Here is a 17,508-nt window from a genome sequence, read left to right on the forward strand (position 1 = left end):
TCAAGTTACATAGTTCATTCTTTTTTTTTTTTGGTCAGTTGTGGGGGCTGAACTCTAGGCCTGGGCGCTGTCCTTAGCTCTTCAGCTCAAGGCTAGCGCTGTACCACTTGAGCCATAGTACCACTTCTGGATTTTCTGCTTATGTGATGCTGAGGAATCTAACCTAGGGTCTCATGCATGTAAGGCAAGCAGTCTACAACTGAGCCACCTTCCCAGCCCCTACATAGTTCATTCTTTAGATAATGTGCATTCATTGAATATAATTGCTACATGTATCTACCTTTCCTCCATTCTTGTGGCCCCCTGCAGCAGTATTAACCTTTTATGGGTGGACAGTGTCAAGTGAAGAGCCTAAAGGTTGTAACTGTCCAGTTGATACCTAGTGACTAAACTTTATATTTTCCTTCCCCATGGTCCATGCTGGAATTTAAAGACTAACCATTTTTGAAATTAGCTTCTATTGTTATTATACAGAGGGGGGTTTTGTTGTTATATTTCCATATATTCGCAATGTTTCAATCAACCTCATTCCCTCTATCACTCTCTCTACACACTCTTACTCCTTTCCCTCTTCCCCCCAAATGGCAACAGGTTTTATTGTGTAATTTTCATAGTTGGAAACAATCTATTTGAACTACATTCATTCTCTTTCAAAATGTACTTCAAAATTCTTTACCTTCATTATTTTTTTCCTTCCCCTTCCCCATTTCCTCCTAAATAAGACTGACCTTTTTTATTTTTTTATTTTTTTGGTCTGTTGAGAGGCTTGAACTCTGGGCCTGGGCACTGTCCCTCAGCTCTTCAGCTCAAGGCTAGCGTTTTATCACTACAGTGCCACTTCCGGTTTTCTGGTGGCTTATTGGAGATAAGAGTTTCATGGACTTTCCTGCCTGGGCTGGCTTTGAACCGTGATCCTCAGATCTTAGCCTCCTGAGTAGCTAGGATTACAGGTGTGAGCCACCGGTGCCCAGCAAGACTGACCATTTTTAAGTGTAACTCCCTTCCTCTCTCCCCTCTCTCTTTTTTTCTTTCCCTCTTCCCTCTCCTGAAAATTTGACTTTGGACTAAATGTAACTGGTTATTTTTGGAAATAAAACCATTTTGATGAGTACTTTTTATATGCTAGCTGTACACTTTCAAAGCTGAATAATACCACTTGACCTAAGGGATTATTTGATACAAAGCATTTGAACTGGTAAAATAGTTCAAATCCAGAATATACACAATTTCAAACAGACTATTCCTGATTCAAAAATAATTCACACATTTAATCCCTTGTCCCCAGCTTCTCATTCAGTGAAGTATCTCTTGTTGCTGCTATTTGGAGCACAAAGTTGGAACTTCTAAAAAAAGCAGTAGTCCAAAATAGGAGAATTAAGTTAAAAGCAGAAATATTGCTGCATAAGTGGAAACTCAAGCTATACAACAATCCACTTGCCCAAAAATGGTTTTCTTCACACTACCTGAGTAGTTTTTAAATTTTATTATTTTGCAACACTATTTGGACTAGTGCCAGGAAATTCATTTGGGCTAACAAATATACTTGTTGGAAATTGCAAATATTAATGTGAATTATTTTAGCCTTGTTAATACCTAGGTATTAGGAAATGGAATTACTCTGAGGATGGTAGCTTAGCAGAATAAGTTTGAGACAAGGGATGTTAAGTAGAATCATTGAAGGGCCACAGTGTAAAGTATAGGATGGGGGATTAAGAGAGCAACAAAGAAAACAAATACTTTTAGAACTTGTCTAAATGATGTAGGATGGAATAAAGTTTTTGTATTTCTTTTGCAGAATTCTCTACATGACTTATCTTTTAGGATAATAGATTCTTTTTTTTTTTTTTTTTTTTTTGGTGGTTGTGGGGCTTGAACTCAGGGCCTCTGTGCTGTCTGAACTCTTTTGCTCAAGCTAGTATTCTTACCACTTTTGAGTCACAGTGCCACTTCTGGTTTCCTGGTGGTTAATTGAAGGTTAGTCTCATGTACATTCCTGCCTTGGCTGACTTTGAACCATGATCCTCAGATCTTAGGCTTCTGAGTAGCTAGGATTACAGATGTGAGCCACCAGTTCCTGACTGGTATAATAGATTTCATTTGACTCGCTTTGGACTTGATCAACATAAACAACATTTTATTTGGAATAATCACTAAATTTTTCAGGATCAATAAAAAAGTAATTTTTGACCAAATGATTTCAGAAGTTAGATTTCAGCTTGTATCTGTCTTTGCTTCTGTTATGTGTTGTCGGCTGACAGCTAGCTATAAGGCTCCTTTCACGTCTCCATCCTCATTATGTAATTAAATGCCAGTGGAAGTAGTAAGTAGGAAGGGGGATATTGTAAGAGAATTGCAGTAAAATAATGAATGACCACTTGGAGAACTAAAGAGAGGGAGCAGGGCTCGGGAGAAATGTCTCTGAACTTTATGAATAACAGTGATTGATGGGCATGTTATCTTTTCAACAAGTAACTTTTATTATTTCTGCCTTGATAGTAAGTCACTATGAGAGTGAATTTACTTTCATATGATCTGTGAACTGATAATTACAAAAATGTACATAAATTATATAGACTTGTCAACTATTATAAGTTCATTTGATACCTAAAATATTCATTGGTACTAAACATACTTTGAAAAAACTTTTTCTTTCCTCTGAATATTGAATATATTTTAATTATACTTGATTTTTAAAAAAATGTACTTCATTTTGATAAATGAAAGGCTAAGGGAAATTATTCAAGTAAACTTAAATGTTAGTCACTTTTACAAGTTTGAAATAGTTTTGTGTATAAGTTTGGGGGATTGTAGTTAGATCAGTTATTCCTTAGTTAGGGATACTTGTCTTACATCATTATCTCTTATTGTAATCTGTTTTTCTTCACACAGTGTTATAGTTTTGCCGCTGGACTCCTCCCTCCCTTCCCCCACCCCGTCAGGATGCTATGAGCCTTGAAAGAAGACGATGCATACAGGTGACTCAAGTTTTGAAATATAGTAAAAACTGTGGTTGTCTAAGAAAATGTGGAACTGATGGAATATTTTATTTGAAGGAGCTTTCTGATAAACAGCATGTAGTGGGGGGTTGTGTAGATTAGTAATGCAGATAGAATATTTACTAAACTTGATTTTGGGACTTTGTTAAGAGTTGTTATAAGTGGTGTTAATACAAGTACAATATAATACTATTAAGCTCTTCAAAAGTTGGCTGTTATGTTGGTGGTAATGGAAGGTTTTTGTTAGTAAAATATATATCCTAATGGTTAAATATGTGTTTCCCCTAGATCCATCCCTATTAGAATATAGTAAATGGGAATCAGTGCTAGTAGGATAATTTTAATAGGACTGACAACAGTCAGTTGTAAAACTGGTTCATTAAAACTTTTGGTTTAACTGGGTGCTGGTGACTCACGCCTATAATTCTAGCTACTTAGGAGGCTGAGATCTGAGGATCATGGTTTGAAGCTAGCCTGGGTAGAAAAGTCCCCGTGAGACTCATCTCCAATTAATCACTCAAAAACTGGAAGTGGAGCTCTGGTTCAAAGTGGTAGAACGATAGCCTTGAGCAAAATAGCTCAGAGACGGCGCCCAGACCCTGAGTTCAAGCAAATCCCAAGATGGACGCCCTCGCAAAAAATTGGTCTAGGGTTTTATTTTCTCTTTTTTTGTTCTTTCCCTCCCTATATCACTTTCCCTCCTTTCCCCTTACCCTTTCATCATTTTATCCTTTATATTTATTTGTGAAAAGTAGTGTAAAAAGTTCATGAAGTAATGTTTTTGAATGTTCTATAGTTACTTGAGATACTCTTGGGAAAAAGGATGGCAATTACAGATATACCTGGGGTTCAGACTCTTGAAAATAAAAGTATTTGGTTATCTCATAGTTTACTTATAGATATTTCTACTTTGGGAAAATTTCTTTCATGAGATTGCAAGGTGGCAGTTGCTATTTGTCCTTAGAAGGTGCAGGATTTCCAAATAGTTTTTTTTCTTTAAAGACAGTGGAGTTAATGGAGTTAAGTATCCAAAGAATAAATGTGCTTTGTAAAAGTTACCCAGTTAACTTTGTGATTATTAGAACACAGAAAAATTTTATGGACTCGGTTTGGATGTCTAGTCTCTTACTATTGGTGCATTTCTCTATTGAAAGTTCATAATTGTTTTTGAACATAAAATTAATAGCTTTCGAGTCATGTCAATATTAGCAGCTTGCTATATTATTGTATACACATTTATCATGTTTCAGCTGGTAGGATTTGAAAACAAATTTCATACTTTCTCAGGGCTTGCTTTTCCTACAGGCATTGCTCATGTTGCTGACTTGGTTATATCAGTTGGATTTGGTGGTAACTTACTTTCTTACACTGTTTGTGAGGGTATGGAAGTAAGATTGAGAAAGAACATTAAGGCAGGAATTGACTTTTCAAGACTTAAAAAATGTTATTAGTAGATTTCCATGGTATCTATGTAAGGTGAGGTGTATCTTAATTTGCTTGATATTAGTAATCAGTACACATTGTGTGTGCACATGCATGTCTTAAATTTGTACATTTTTTATTTCCCAATTGTGCCTCAATAAAGATGGATGGAAAAAAATGAGACAAATTACTGGCCACCAAAGGTTGACTTTGTACTTTAACAGACCATACATAAATAAGTCATTCTGTGTTGTTATATTTGAGGTTCCTCCCCCATATTTTAAATATAATTAGAATATAAGAATGAAGTAAATTTTGGACTTTCTTTGAATTTTGGAGGAAAAAAATCATTTGTTGGGCAAACATTTGGCTAGTGTTTGTCCTGAGTACTGTGCTGGGCAATCTCCCTGCAAGGATCCCAGCTCTTAGCAATCAGTGAAGGCAGAGTGTATATATGTAAACAAACAATTCAGTGGCTGTATATGATCAAATTTTAAGACTTGCCTGTTAAAGTCAAACCATTCAGAATGAAAATAGAAAACACTCTGGGTTATAGGGTTCTCCGTTGACTTCAGCTGACATATATATGCCCTGCTATAAAAAATCCTTCTGTGTCCCTGCCTTCTCTCCTGAGCACCAAACTGAAGTAACTGCCTCCTGATTTCTCTTTCATATGTGCTCCTCCTTTTCTATTTAAACCTAGTAGTGAGGAATGTTACATTCCACCCAGAAATGCTGTCATCCTGGGAATCTAGAAGTAACCAAATTTAGTTAATTTTGGGTGAAGAACCACTCCTGAGATTAGATTTGGAGAAAGTACATCTTTGAATAATACCATGCATATTAACATAAAGGCTCCTGTAGGAAGAAACCACCGTTAAGCTAGTATTCCTTTGGTTTATTTGATTAAAGAACTTCCTGTTCTATGCCAGTTTTGATTAAGATCATCACAGTTAGTCATTTAGGATGGTAAGCGTGGATAGAATGCATTTGATGTCATAAATATTTCTCTGTGGCATCAAAAACTAACATTGGAGAATCTGCTGTTGTGAACTTGGAGCAGATCCTAGAGCATTTAGAACTGTAAGCCAAGCTAGGTGCTTGTGGCTCACGCCTGTAATCCTAGCTACTCAGGAGTCTGAGATCTGAGGATCACACTTCAAAGCCGGGCTGGGCAGGAAAGTCTATGAGACTCTTATCTCCAATAAATCACTAGAAAACGGGAAGTGGCGCTGTGGCTCAAGTGGTAGAGCGCTCACACTGAGCTGAAGAGCACAGGGACAGCGTCCAAGCCCAGAGTTCAAGCCCCACAATCGGACAAAAAAAAAAAAAAAAAGAACTATAAGCCATTTTGAAGGTGATTTCTTTTTTGGAGAGGTAGCTTTAGTGTTGAACTCAGGACCTTGTACTTACTAGACAGGCTCTCTGCCACTTGAGCCATATCCTGTTTTTCAGAGGAGTGATTCTTTTTTTTTTTTTTTTTGGTCAGTTGTGGGGCCTGAACTCTGGGCCTGGGCGCTGTCCCTCAGCTCTTCAGCTCAAGGCTAGTGCTCTACCACTTGAGACACAGCGCCACTTCCGGCTTTTTCTGCTTATGTGGTGCTGAAAAATTGAACCCAGGGTCTCATGCATGCAAGGCAAGCACTCCACCACTGAGACACCTTCCCAGCTCCATGAGGGATTCATTTTGACACTTTTAAGTCTAGATTTTAGCCTTTTATAATCATTTTCTAGTTGTTAGAGATCCTTTATTCTTAGAAAAGAAGTTTGAATTATTTTGTTTTAAAAGTACTAATATGGTGCATGTAAAAATTGATTATATGTCCTATTTTCTTTTTCTTTTTCTGGAATTCATATTTGGGGGGGGTCCGGTCGTGGGGGCCTGAACTCTGGGCCTGGGCGCTGTCCCTCAGCTCTTCAGCTCAAGGCTAGTACTCTACCACTTGAGCCACAGTGCTACTTCCGGCTTTTTTCTTTTTGCTTATGGGTGCTGAGGAATCAAACCCAGGGCCTCGAGCATACAAGGCAAGCGCTCTACCACTGAGCCACCTTCCCAGCCCCCTGGAATTCATTTTGATAAACAATACTTTATATGACCAGAGGTGTGTTCCTCCCCTCCTTTGGTTTCATTTTGTGTGAATGCCTAGAGTCCTGTGTAATTTTATTATGTCCTGATGTATTTCAGCTCTAGCCTTTTCATATGAGAGAAAACATGGGCTGTTGGTCTCTCTGAGCTTTGCTTAGCTTACTTAGCATGATTTGTTCTAGGTCCATCCATTTCCCTGCAAATGACATAATATTCTTTACAATGGCTATGTAAAATTCCATTGTACCACATTTAAAGAAAAACAACTCATCTATTGTAGGGCACAACTTGGCTATTATGAATAGTGCAACAATGAACGTGGATGTGCAGGTGTGTTTACAGTATCCTGGCTTGTGATGTTCTGGGAGGATGCCCAAGAGTGGTATGGCTGGGTCCTAGGGGCGGTCTATGCTTAGTTTTTTGAGGAACCTCCAGACTGCTGTCCAGCGTGGTTGTATTAGTTTACATTCCCACCAAGGGTGCAGTGGGGTTGTTTGTTGTTTGAATTCACAATGTTGGCCAATCTAACTGGGATGAGATGGAAGCTCAGAATTGCTTTGATTTGCATTTCCTTTATGGCCAAGGGTGATGAGTATTTCCTCATACGTTTCTTTGTCATTCTTACCTTATCTTCTGAGAAGTCTCTTTTTAGCTCCTTTGCCCATTTATTGATTGATTTATTAATTGGAAGGGGTTAATTTCTTGGGCTCCTTGTATAATTTGGATATTAGGCATTTGTTGGATGTATTGCTGGTAAAGATATTCTCCCAGTCTGTTGGCTGTCTTAATTTTAGTAACTATGGAGAAAATTTTTATTTTGATGAACTCTATTTGTGAACGTTCTCTTATCTGTTGTTGTGCCTCTGGAACTCCTCTCAAAAAGTTTCTGCCAGTAGCGCTGTGGCTCAAGCAGTAGAGCGCTCACCTTGAGCTGAAGAGCGCAGGAAGAGCGCCCAAGCCCAGAGTTCAAGTCCCATGACAGACCAAAAACTAACAATAAAAAATAAAGTAAAATAAAAAGTTTCTGCTAGTGCCTATAAGTTCTAGGCAGTAGTTTGCAGTAGTTTGAAAGTTTTTGGTCTGACACTGAGGTCTTTGATCACTTTGGCTTGATACTGGTGCATGATAACAAACCAGGAATCCCCTTTTAGTTTTCTACACATGGATGCCCAGTTTCCTCAACACTGATTATTGGAGAAGGCTAACTTTTCCCCACCATATATCTTTGGCTCTTATCAAATATCAGATAACTGTAAGTATATGGTTTTATTTTTGGGTCTTTGTGACTGATCCATGCATCTTTAGGCCTGTTTTTATCCTAGTACCAATTTGTTTTTATTATTACAGCTCTGTAGTAGACTTTGAGGTCTTGGATTGGGATACCAGAAAAGAAAAATAAGAGAAAAAAAATTACTAAAAAACAAGGAGACTAAACTTGAACCCTAAACATGATGGTGAAAAACATAATGTCTTCAGAGAAGTGTCCTTGAATAGCAGAAAAAGTATCAACCAAGAGGAAATAAAGTAGATAAAGAAGTATTCCAGAACAAGTGATAGTTGTTAAATACAAAGATATTTAATCATGAAGAACCAAAGTACTGAAACTTAACAGGTTCTAACAATTAGAATTCTAGAAAAAACTTTTTGAAATGATAAAAACTTTTGCGATTATATTTAGAAAAGGCACAGTGTGAAACTGGATAAAATAACGCAGAAACGACAAGCATATAGACACATTACTGGACAATAAAAATTTTACTGGGCTATAAAGAATACAATTCCTGGGTCTGTGTATCTAGTCACCCAAAGTCCTTATTGAGGAACAGAATGTATAAGATTGATAGCAAGTCTTTGTGCCAAAGCAATAGAGTAACATCTAATGTATACTCAACTAGTGAGACCTAAGAATTTTGTACCCAGCTAAATTGACTTGAAGTTAAAACAAAACAAAAAAAGCAAACAAAATAGTTTGGTACTGGTGATTCATGCCTATAATCCTATGTACTCAGAAGGCTGAGTTCTGAGATTGTAGTTTGAAGCCAGCCTGGGCAGAAGAGTTTGAGAGGCTGTTATGTCCAGTTAAGTCAGAGCTGAGGCTCAAGTAGTAGACCACTAGTCTTGAGCAAAAGAGCTCAGAGACATCACTGAGGCCCTGAGTTCAAGTCACAGAACTGGCACAGACAAAGTACAAATATAAAAAATAAAAATAGAATAAGGTTATTGATTGCTTTATAGTTAACTGGGAGTAGAAGGGCAGTTAAATCAGATGTTTGGACGAAGAGGAAAAGGGGTAAAAAGATGGCTAGATTTTGTTGCTTGTAGATGGTGAAATCAATACATCAATCATACCTTTCTACCCTTAGACACATAATTAGGAAAAAGGCAAATAGAAGAAATTTATGATATAAAGGCATTAATAGAAAGGTAACGGTGACAACAAAAACAGGAAGCCCGCTGGGCGCCAGTGGGTTACTCCTGTAATCCTAGCTACTCCAGAGGCTGAGATCTGAGGATCATGGTTCAAAGCCAGCCCAGGCAGTAAAGTCAATGAGACTCTAATCTCCAATTAACCACCAGAAAACGGAAGTGGTGCTGTGGCTTAAGTGGTAGAGCACTTGCCTTGAGCTGAAGAGCTGAGGGACATTGCCCAGGCCCAGAGTTCAAGCCCCACAACTGACAAAAAACAAAACACGAAGCCCAAAGCTCAGTTTTTTCATAGGGGGAGTAATCATCAGAATAATGGTAATAATACTTACAGGTAGTACTACATGATAGTGTTTTACTATCTTTTCTCCTGTGTTAGTATACTATCTATTATTATACCATTTATGCAAGTTTGGACCTTGTTTTTCTTTGCTTTTGTTATTTTCGAATACAGTCTACCCTTTTGCCTACGCCATCCTGACCACAGTTGTCCTATGCATATTTTTCACATAGCTTATATGACAGTTCTTGGTTGAAATGTGGTCTCTTTAACTTCTTTGCCTGGCTGGCTTGATCCCCCTTTCTTTCTCCCAATGTTATAGGTTGCATCACTGTTTCTAGCTTGGACTGTGCACTTCTTAAATTGCTTGTTCATTTGAGAAACTAGTATGTTTATTCAAATTACATGGTAACGTTTTAAAGTTTATTTGTCCTGCCTGCATTATCAGACTTACACTTAAGTGTAATATCATCTCATCTAAATAAAAATTTATGTAGTGTAGGAGTTGAAAATAAATATTTGGGTTTAGAAAATGTTTTTTTTATTAGTACTGGAATTATGCTAATTTTTCTATAATCTGCCACAACTATGGCCAATGATTTGGATTATGGATTTATTTATAAAGGATTTGTAAAAATAGGTTGATATGGAAAAACATGACAGGGATGAAGGAGTTCTGGGACCTTAGCAGAAAGGTTGTCACTATTTTCTTTTTTCTTTTTTTGGCATTGAGTTGTAAACATGGGGTTTTGCACTGGGTAGGCAAGAGCTCTATACTTGAGCTGTATTCCAGCTTTTATTGCTTTTAGGTTGCTTTTCAGATAAGCAACATGGCTTTTTTTGGTCTGGGCTATCCTGTGTACTTGTCCTGTTCAGCTAGATTACGGGCACGAGCTGTCAGATCCATCTCGTTGGTTGATGCAGGATCACAAGTGTGTGGGATCCTATATCCCCTCAGATCCTTCTTTACAAAACCAACAAACAAAAAAACCCACCAACAACAGAGGAAGGCCACCAATAAACCTATTAGAGATGATCAGAGATGATCACTTTTTTAATGGTGGGCATATTGGCTTTTGCTGTAATTTCATTATGTATTTGAACTACTACAAAGTATTTGCATGTGTTAAGTTTCTCTTGATAGTAACTCAGAAGCAGGTCTCATGACTGACCCTGCAGAGGTTAGCTGCCTTCTCAGGCCACACAGCTATTAGGGATGGAAGGGATAGAAGTAGCACACAAGCCCAGGATAACTCTCAGAATGGCCAGGCTTTTCTTTGCTTTATTTGATAGATTTTTTTCCTCCAGTTTGCATTTACCCTGATTTTATTCAGTGTATCGTGCTATATAGGAGCACTGTGTACTAGAGGGACTAGGTCTTAATGATAATGCTTGGGACACAATAGATTTCATAATAGATTTTCATATCTTTTGAACAAATGAGAATAAAGCTACTAACAGTTTGTCAGTGTTGTGTATTTACCCCTTTAAAGTGATTGAAAGGCTTCATTATTTATTCTTTGGTTAAGATCCTTACATTACCAGTATAAGCTTTTGGGGAAAACCTGTTCCTTGTTTAGCAAGGGGGGGGAGACAGAGAGAGAGGGGGGGAGGGAGAGAGAGAGAGAGGGAGAGAGAGAGGAGGGAGAGAAGGGAGAGGGAGAGAGAGGGGAGGAGAGAGAGAGAATGTTCTGTTTAATGGGTGTGTTTGGGGTATGTTTTGCATTACTTGGATTTGAACTGAGAGGTTCTTGCTTGTCAGTTAGGCAGGTACTGTACCACTTGAGCCAATCTCTTTAATCTCTTTTTGCTTTACTTATTTTTTTTCCCTGAAGGCTTTGGTGCTTTTTTTTGTTTTGGCAAAAGACTGATACCTGGCATTTTTGCTCATTGGCTAGCACTCTACCAACTGAGCTACACCTCCAACCCTAGATTTCTTGCTATTTTACTTGGTACGGACCTCAGAGCATAAGCTGTCTCCCTACTTATGCCTTCTCTGTAGCTGAAACATGGTTGGGAAGCCGCCTTCCTGGTTTGTTGGTTGAGGTGATGTCTCATTAACTTTCGGTTGGCTGGCCTTTATTCTTGATCTTTGTATCCCAAGTAGCTGGGATTACAGGTGTGTGGTATCATGCTCAGCCTTTGAAACCTGTGTTTTTAAAATTGACAAGAGTTTGGAAGATTATGTATTACTGAAAGGGATTGGAGTGCAGTTTTTAAAAATTATTTTAAGAGGGGCTGGGAAGGTAGCTCAGTGGTAGAGCGCTTGCCTTGCATGCATGAGGCCTTGGGTTCAATTCCTCAGCACCACATAAGCAAAAAGAAAAAAAAAGCAGGAAGTGGCGCTATGGTTCAAGTGGTAGAGCGCTAGCCTTGAGCTGAAGAGCTGAGGGACAGCGCCCAGGCCCAGAGTTCAGGCCCACGACCAGACCCCCCCAAAAAAAATATTTTAAGAAAAAGGAAACTCCAAATATAATTCTCTGTGGCCTTTCCTATGTCTTTGGTTGATATCAGTCATTTTAGTTGTGGATGCTTCTTCATATGGTCCAGGCTTGTATATTTCTCTTATCCTAGAAGTGTAGAGTGTAGATCCCTATGCCTGACTTCTGAAACCAAGTGATGCCACTTCTGCCTGGTTCTCTCATCTTTCTCTATCTCTGTAACTCTCTGTATTTGCTCAGTCTCTGTTTGAATTATAAATGTCCAGCCATGCTCCCAGTAACTGGTCAAACCCAGTGTCCACAGGAAGGAGCAGGCTTCTGGGCTCTCCCAGCCTGTAAGTCATCTCGTCAGGACTGACCCCTGCCCAGGAAGTAGACTCAGAAGTGAGAGAAGTGGGGGCATTGGTCTAAATAGCAAATAGTGGGGCCGTGGCACACACAGTAAGAAACAACCAAGAACATCACCCAGTGCGGGCGGGTCCCAGTTACCACTCCCGAGACCCCATACAATTGTCCCTGTAGGTGCAGGGCACCAGGCGGGGAGTGCTAGGAGTTCTCCTGCTTAGGGTACTGTTTTGGCTCTGAGGGGAAGAAAGACTGTCCAGGCTAGCACCCATGCTGTCTGAGATGCAGCAGCACAGCTCTGCTGTTGAGAAGTGGGTGTTATCCAAACTCTGGGCCCTGCCTTCCCTTCTCTAAAGTAGGGACCACTCAGCTGTTCCTGTCTTCTGAGTGAGTGGACAGGTGTGATGGCAGTGTGCTTGCCCGATGAGGAGTCCTTACCGTTCCTGTATTGGCTCCCCTAGCACTTCTGTCATGATTCTTTTTCCTTCCTAGCTGGTACCACTCTGGAACCATAGCAGATGTATTCACACATTTGTTAGTTTGCTCTTAGCCCTTCTTCCTGTTGAGGAAGGTAGTTTGCTCTGTAGTCACTGAATCTTTAGTGACTGGAATCATTGAGCCCATATTGTGCTCCCTCCCAGTAAGTGCCCACTGGGTGGGAGCACACTAAGAGTGCTAAGACTGGGGCCTGAGCTCACGTGGGTATAGAGGGAGGCACACAGAGTGGATGGTAGGCTCCTCAGGCAATGCAAAGAAGTACAATTGAGAGTCTAAGAGAGGCTTGGAGAAAGAGCCCCAGAGGCATGGGCCTCCACGGGAAGATCTCCAGAGATGGAGAAAAACTAGTCTTAAGATATGGATGGAGGCCGGGCGGTGGTGGCTCACGCCTGTAATCCTAGCTACCCAGGAGGCTGAGATCTGAGGATTGCAGTTCAAAGCCAGCCCAGGCAGGAGAGACCATGAGACTCCTATCTCCAATAAACCACCAGAAAACCGGAAGTGGCGCTGTAGCTCAAGTGGTAGAGCGGTCGCCTTGAGCTGAAGAGCTGAGGGACAGCGCCCAGGCCCAGAGTTCAAGCCCCACGACTGACAAAAAAAAAAAAAAAAAAAAAAAAATATGGATGGAGGAAGAAGAAGGAAGAGCCAAGGCCAGAGCTTGTTCTGGAAGGAGTTTGAGTGTCGTTAGGCTGATGGCGTGGGGGACTAGGTGGGGGTGAGACTCTTGTCTCCGACATCAGTCAAGTTTGTACACCACAGAGTCCCCAGGCCCCACGAGGATTCTAAATTGCTGCTGACACCTTCTGGGCTCTTGTTCCACCTGGACCTGGTGCTTCCTTATGAGCTAGGAACGACTCATGATGCCAGTCTGGTGACTGAAAGATTTCCAGTACCTTTGATTCTTTTCCTTTTTTTTTTTTTTTTTAAGAATGTGAAGCAGAGAGTTTGGTTTTCAATTCTGAATTAATTCTAAGAGGAGAGTGACATTCCACCTGCAGATCCAAGATGCTTCCCCAGCAGTATTGGGCACTAGGTCAATCAGTCAGGTTTTCCAGAGCATTGTGCTCTCAAAGAGTTTTAAGTTCTGGTAGTTCCTAGAAAGAACAGCTTACCCAAAGGCGATTGGGAGACAGAATCAGAATGACCTGGCATGTGTATTGTCTAACCTTGTTAATACAAACCTAGGTCTGCCTTGTGTGGTTATCAACGGCAAAGAAAATACTTGCTTGATACTTGATGTAGTTACAAGTAAAGCATTTTATTTTCACCAATAATGCCATGGTCAGCAATATCATCATTGTTTTGGTCATACTTGGGGGTTGAACTCAAGGCTTCATGTTTGCTAGGCAGGTACTCTGCTGCTTTTTGCTCTGGTTGTATTAGGGTCTTATTTTTTTCCCCTCTAGGACAGCTGGACTTTGATCCTATTTAGGATTTCTGTTGTACCTGGAATGACAGACATGTACCGTTGTGCCTGTTTTTTTCTATTGAGAGAGGATCTTGTAGTTTTTATAATTTATTATTTTCTGCCCAGACTTGTAGAACTGTACTCTTCCCAATTTCAGCCTCATGCTCTTGAACTGGGAGGCCAGCCATGTGGTACTAGGTCTCCCCTGGTTGGCCTCTTGATCTCTGCCTTCCAGGTTCTTAGGATTCACATATGTGAGGGACCATGCGTTCAACTTAATTGTAAAATTCAGATTTGAGCCTTTGTTTCTCTTTAAAATCACACACTGATCACTTAGTTTACATTCATACAATAAAATTTAATCAGTTTTGAAAAACGTTTTCGCCTTCCCCTTCTTCTGAGTCTTCCTTTTTTAAAAAAATATATATTATTTATTGTAAAGATACTATGCAGAGGGGTTACAGTTACATGAGTAAGGTAATGAGTACATTTCCTATTGAACATTGTTACCCCCTCTTCCCCCTACCATCCATTCCCTCCCCACCTTCCCAACTGTGTCTTCCTTTTTAGTCACTTGGTTTTCTTGGCTGTTTCCATCCTTATAAACCATGACATACTTATTGTTCTGTTTGATCATTTACAAAGCTATTATCTGTTTTCCTAGAAAGATGAAACCAGGTAGCGTTGTATGCTGTGTTTTCTATTCTAACGGTTTTCTATCGACTATTACTAATCAATAATCACAAGATTAAAAAACATCTTAACTGGCTGATTTTATAGTTTTACTTGGTTTTCCAAGACATAAATTTCTGTCACTCTGATAGCCTTTAACCACTTAGACAACTTTACATTGTATATAGGTATGTATACTTTGAAACAACTATTACTGAATTACATGTTTTGTTGTTGTTGTTGGTCGTGGGGCTTGAACTCTGGGCCTGGGTGCTGTCCCTCAGCTCTTCAACTCAAGGCAAGTATTCTACCACTTGAGCCACAGCACCATTTCCTGAATTCCATGTTTTTGTCTTAAAATCTGAAAACAGAAAATGTGAGGTTATCAGGACCCCTAGAGAGGGGTGTAGAATCATGTTTCAAAGTATTACATTTGTTCTAGTTATAAGAGAAGTACTAACATTATGACTGGCATGAGCGTGCATGCAGGGTACTGGGTTTGAACTCAAGGCCTTGCATTTGGAATGGGGGGGAGTTGGTCGTGGGACTTGAACTCTGGGCCTGAGCACTGTCCCTCAGCTCTTCAGCTCAAGGCTAGCATTCTACCACTTGAGCCACAGTGCCACTTCCGGTTTTCTGAGTGGTTTATTGGAGATAAGAGTCTCATAGAATTTCCTGCCTGGGCTAGCCTCCTGAGAGGCTAGGATTACAGTCCTGAGCCACCGGCCCGAGCTAAGGCCTTGCATTTTTGCTTAACTTTTTCTGCTCAAGTGCTTTACTACTTGAGCCACACCTCTACTTCTTGAGGTTAATTGGAGATAAGGATCTTGTGGATTTGTCTGCCCAGTTGGCTTCTAACCTTGATCCTCCAGTCTTAATCTTTTGAGTAGTTAATGTTGTAGGTGTGAGCCACAGTAACTAGTTTAAAATTGCTTTGTAGCTGGAGAATAGAAATACTTATCTACTAGTCATTTATAAAAGATTATCAATACGATATAGTTTGCTTTACTTATTTTATTAAAAACTTGACCAAGGCCAGGCTCAAAGAAACATAGGTCCCATGGTTTCCCTTATTTGCAATATCTAGTATATGTCTGAGTCAAGCAGAAAAGGTCAGTTAAGTTGATGTTAGGGAAATGAACCCTAAGATATGTATTCAAATGTTTTTTTCTTTCATGAGATTGTTTCTAACACATAAGATTATTTCTTTGTTGCTTTGTATGTCCTTCCCCCACGGTATAACCCCTGCTTTCACTGTATTTGATGTTCTTATAATTTGTGGAGGGGAAGAGGAAAAACAAATTGTTTAAATAGGGATACAGGTGGACCCATTGCAACAATGAGATGTACAAGTTGTTATGTCGAAAACAACTTTACAGCTTTGGTGGGTGGGGGGTGGGGGGAGGATGGGATGGGAAGGGGAAACAAAGGAGGAGGCTACAATGCTTGATAAGAAATGTACTCATTATCTTGCCCATGTAATTGTAACCCCTCTGTACAGTATTTTCACAATTAAAAAAAACTTGCTTGAGGCCCTGGGTTTGATTCCTCAGCACCACATAAGCAAAAAGAAAAAAGCCGGAAGTGGTGCTGTGGCTCAGGTGGTAGAGCACTAGCCTTGAGCTGAAGAGCTGAGGGACAGCGCCCAGGCCCCAGAGTTCAGGCCCAGTACCGGACCACCACCTCCCCCCCCCCCAAAAAAAAAAGAAAGAAAGAAAAAAACTTGACCAAGGAATTGCCTACAGATTTTTTGTGCATTTTTTTCCTCGTAAGGATCTTTATATTCATGTTTTACATTTTATAGTTACGTTGTATTTCTTTTAGCTACAGCCTGGTTTGTCATTTGAATAAGTGAAAGGATAATATGTTACTGAGCATGAGGATGGCTGTTGTACATTGAAAAGATAGAAGCTATTTCTTGAGCTTGTTAAAAGAATATGAAGGCAGCTAGGTGGTGGGTGCTGGAAATCCCAGCTTCTTGGGTGGTGGAAATGGGAGTATTACAGTTTAATGTCACCCCTGGCAAAATGTGAAACTTCATCTGAGAAAAGCAAGCTGGGGATGGTGGCACTCATCTGTAATCCTCATAGCTATTTGAGAAACACAGATAGCCTAGACCAAACCACTATCTGGAAAACAAACTAAACCCAAAAGGCTGGGCTTTACCCAAGTGGTACAGTACTTTCTCCTGAGTTCAAACTTCAATAACACAGACACACACACACAGACACACACAGACACACACAGACAGACAGACAGACAGACACACACACACACACACACACACACACACTATACAAATGACAAATGAGCAGTTACCATTTCATTGTTCAAAAATGTATTTCTTATAGTACGGTTGATAAAATAAAACCTTAATACTGTCATTTAGAAAGGTTAGTGATAAATCCTATATTTAGAAAATTTACCTCTTTACTCAGAATTCTGAAACGCAGCTACTTTTAAACATTTTAAATGTTTAATTTCTGATTGTAAAAGTATTGATATTTTCTGAAACCAACAGCTTTAAAAATAAGTTCTGAGCCGAACAATATTTAAGTTTGGATGTTTTATCATAGAGTGCCTCTTATTAGGCAGATGGAAGTTTTCTTGTGCTTCTGCTCCCCAGTTTGTGGAGTGCCATGTCTTCAATATTTCTTCTTTAAGAGCAGGAATAGTTTGTGATAGGAACAATGCTTGATAGATTAGAACGCCTCCCTCCCTCCCTCCTTCCCTCCCTCCCTCCCCTCCCTCCCCTCCTTCCCCTCCCTCCCTCCCTCCCTCCCTCCCTTCCTCCCTTCCTTCCTCCCTCCCTCCCTCCCTCCCTTCCTTCCTTCCTTCCTTCCCCCCTCTCCATTCTCTCTCTCTCTTTCTCTCTCTCTCCCTCCCTCCTTCTTTCCTCCCCTCCCCTCCCCTCTCCTATCCTCTCCTCTCTTTTG

General features: G+C 40.0%; 1 protein-coding gene across 4 annotated transcripts in view; it reads left to right on the plus strand.

The window, feature by feature from the left end:
* The window catches only part of Dyrk1a (dual specificity tyrosine phosphorylation regulated kinase 1A), a 132,513-nt gene that overhangs the window by 39,813 nt on the left and 75,192 nt on the right, over positions 1-17,508 (plus strand). For all 4 annotated transcript variants that reach the window (XM_070030673.1, XM_070030671.1, XM_070030674.1 and 1 more), the window contains exon 2: positions 2,890-2,975. In XM_070030673.1, the coding sequence (XP_069886774.1) occupies positions 2,966-2,975 (10 nt within the window). In that variant the 5' untranslated portion in view covers positions 2,890-2,965. The remainder of the gene's footprint in view (positions 1-2,889; positions 2,976-17,508) is intronic.

This window comes from Dipodomys merriami, unplaced genomic scaffold (genome assembly GCF_024711535.1).
Source record: "Dipodomys merriami isolate MVZ:Mamm:240054 unplaced genomic scaffold, mDipMer1.0.p SCAF_2, whole genome shotgun sequence".
Lineage (NCBI taxonomy): Eukaryota > Metazoa > Chordata > Mammalia > Rodentia > Heteromyidae > Dipodomys > Dipodomys merriami.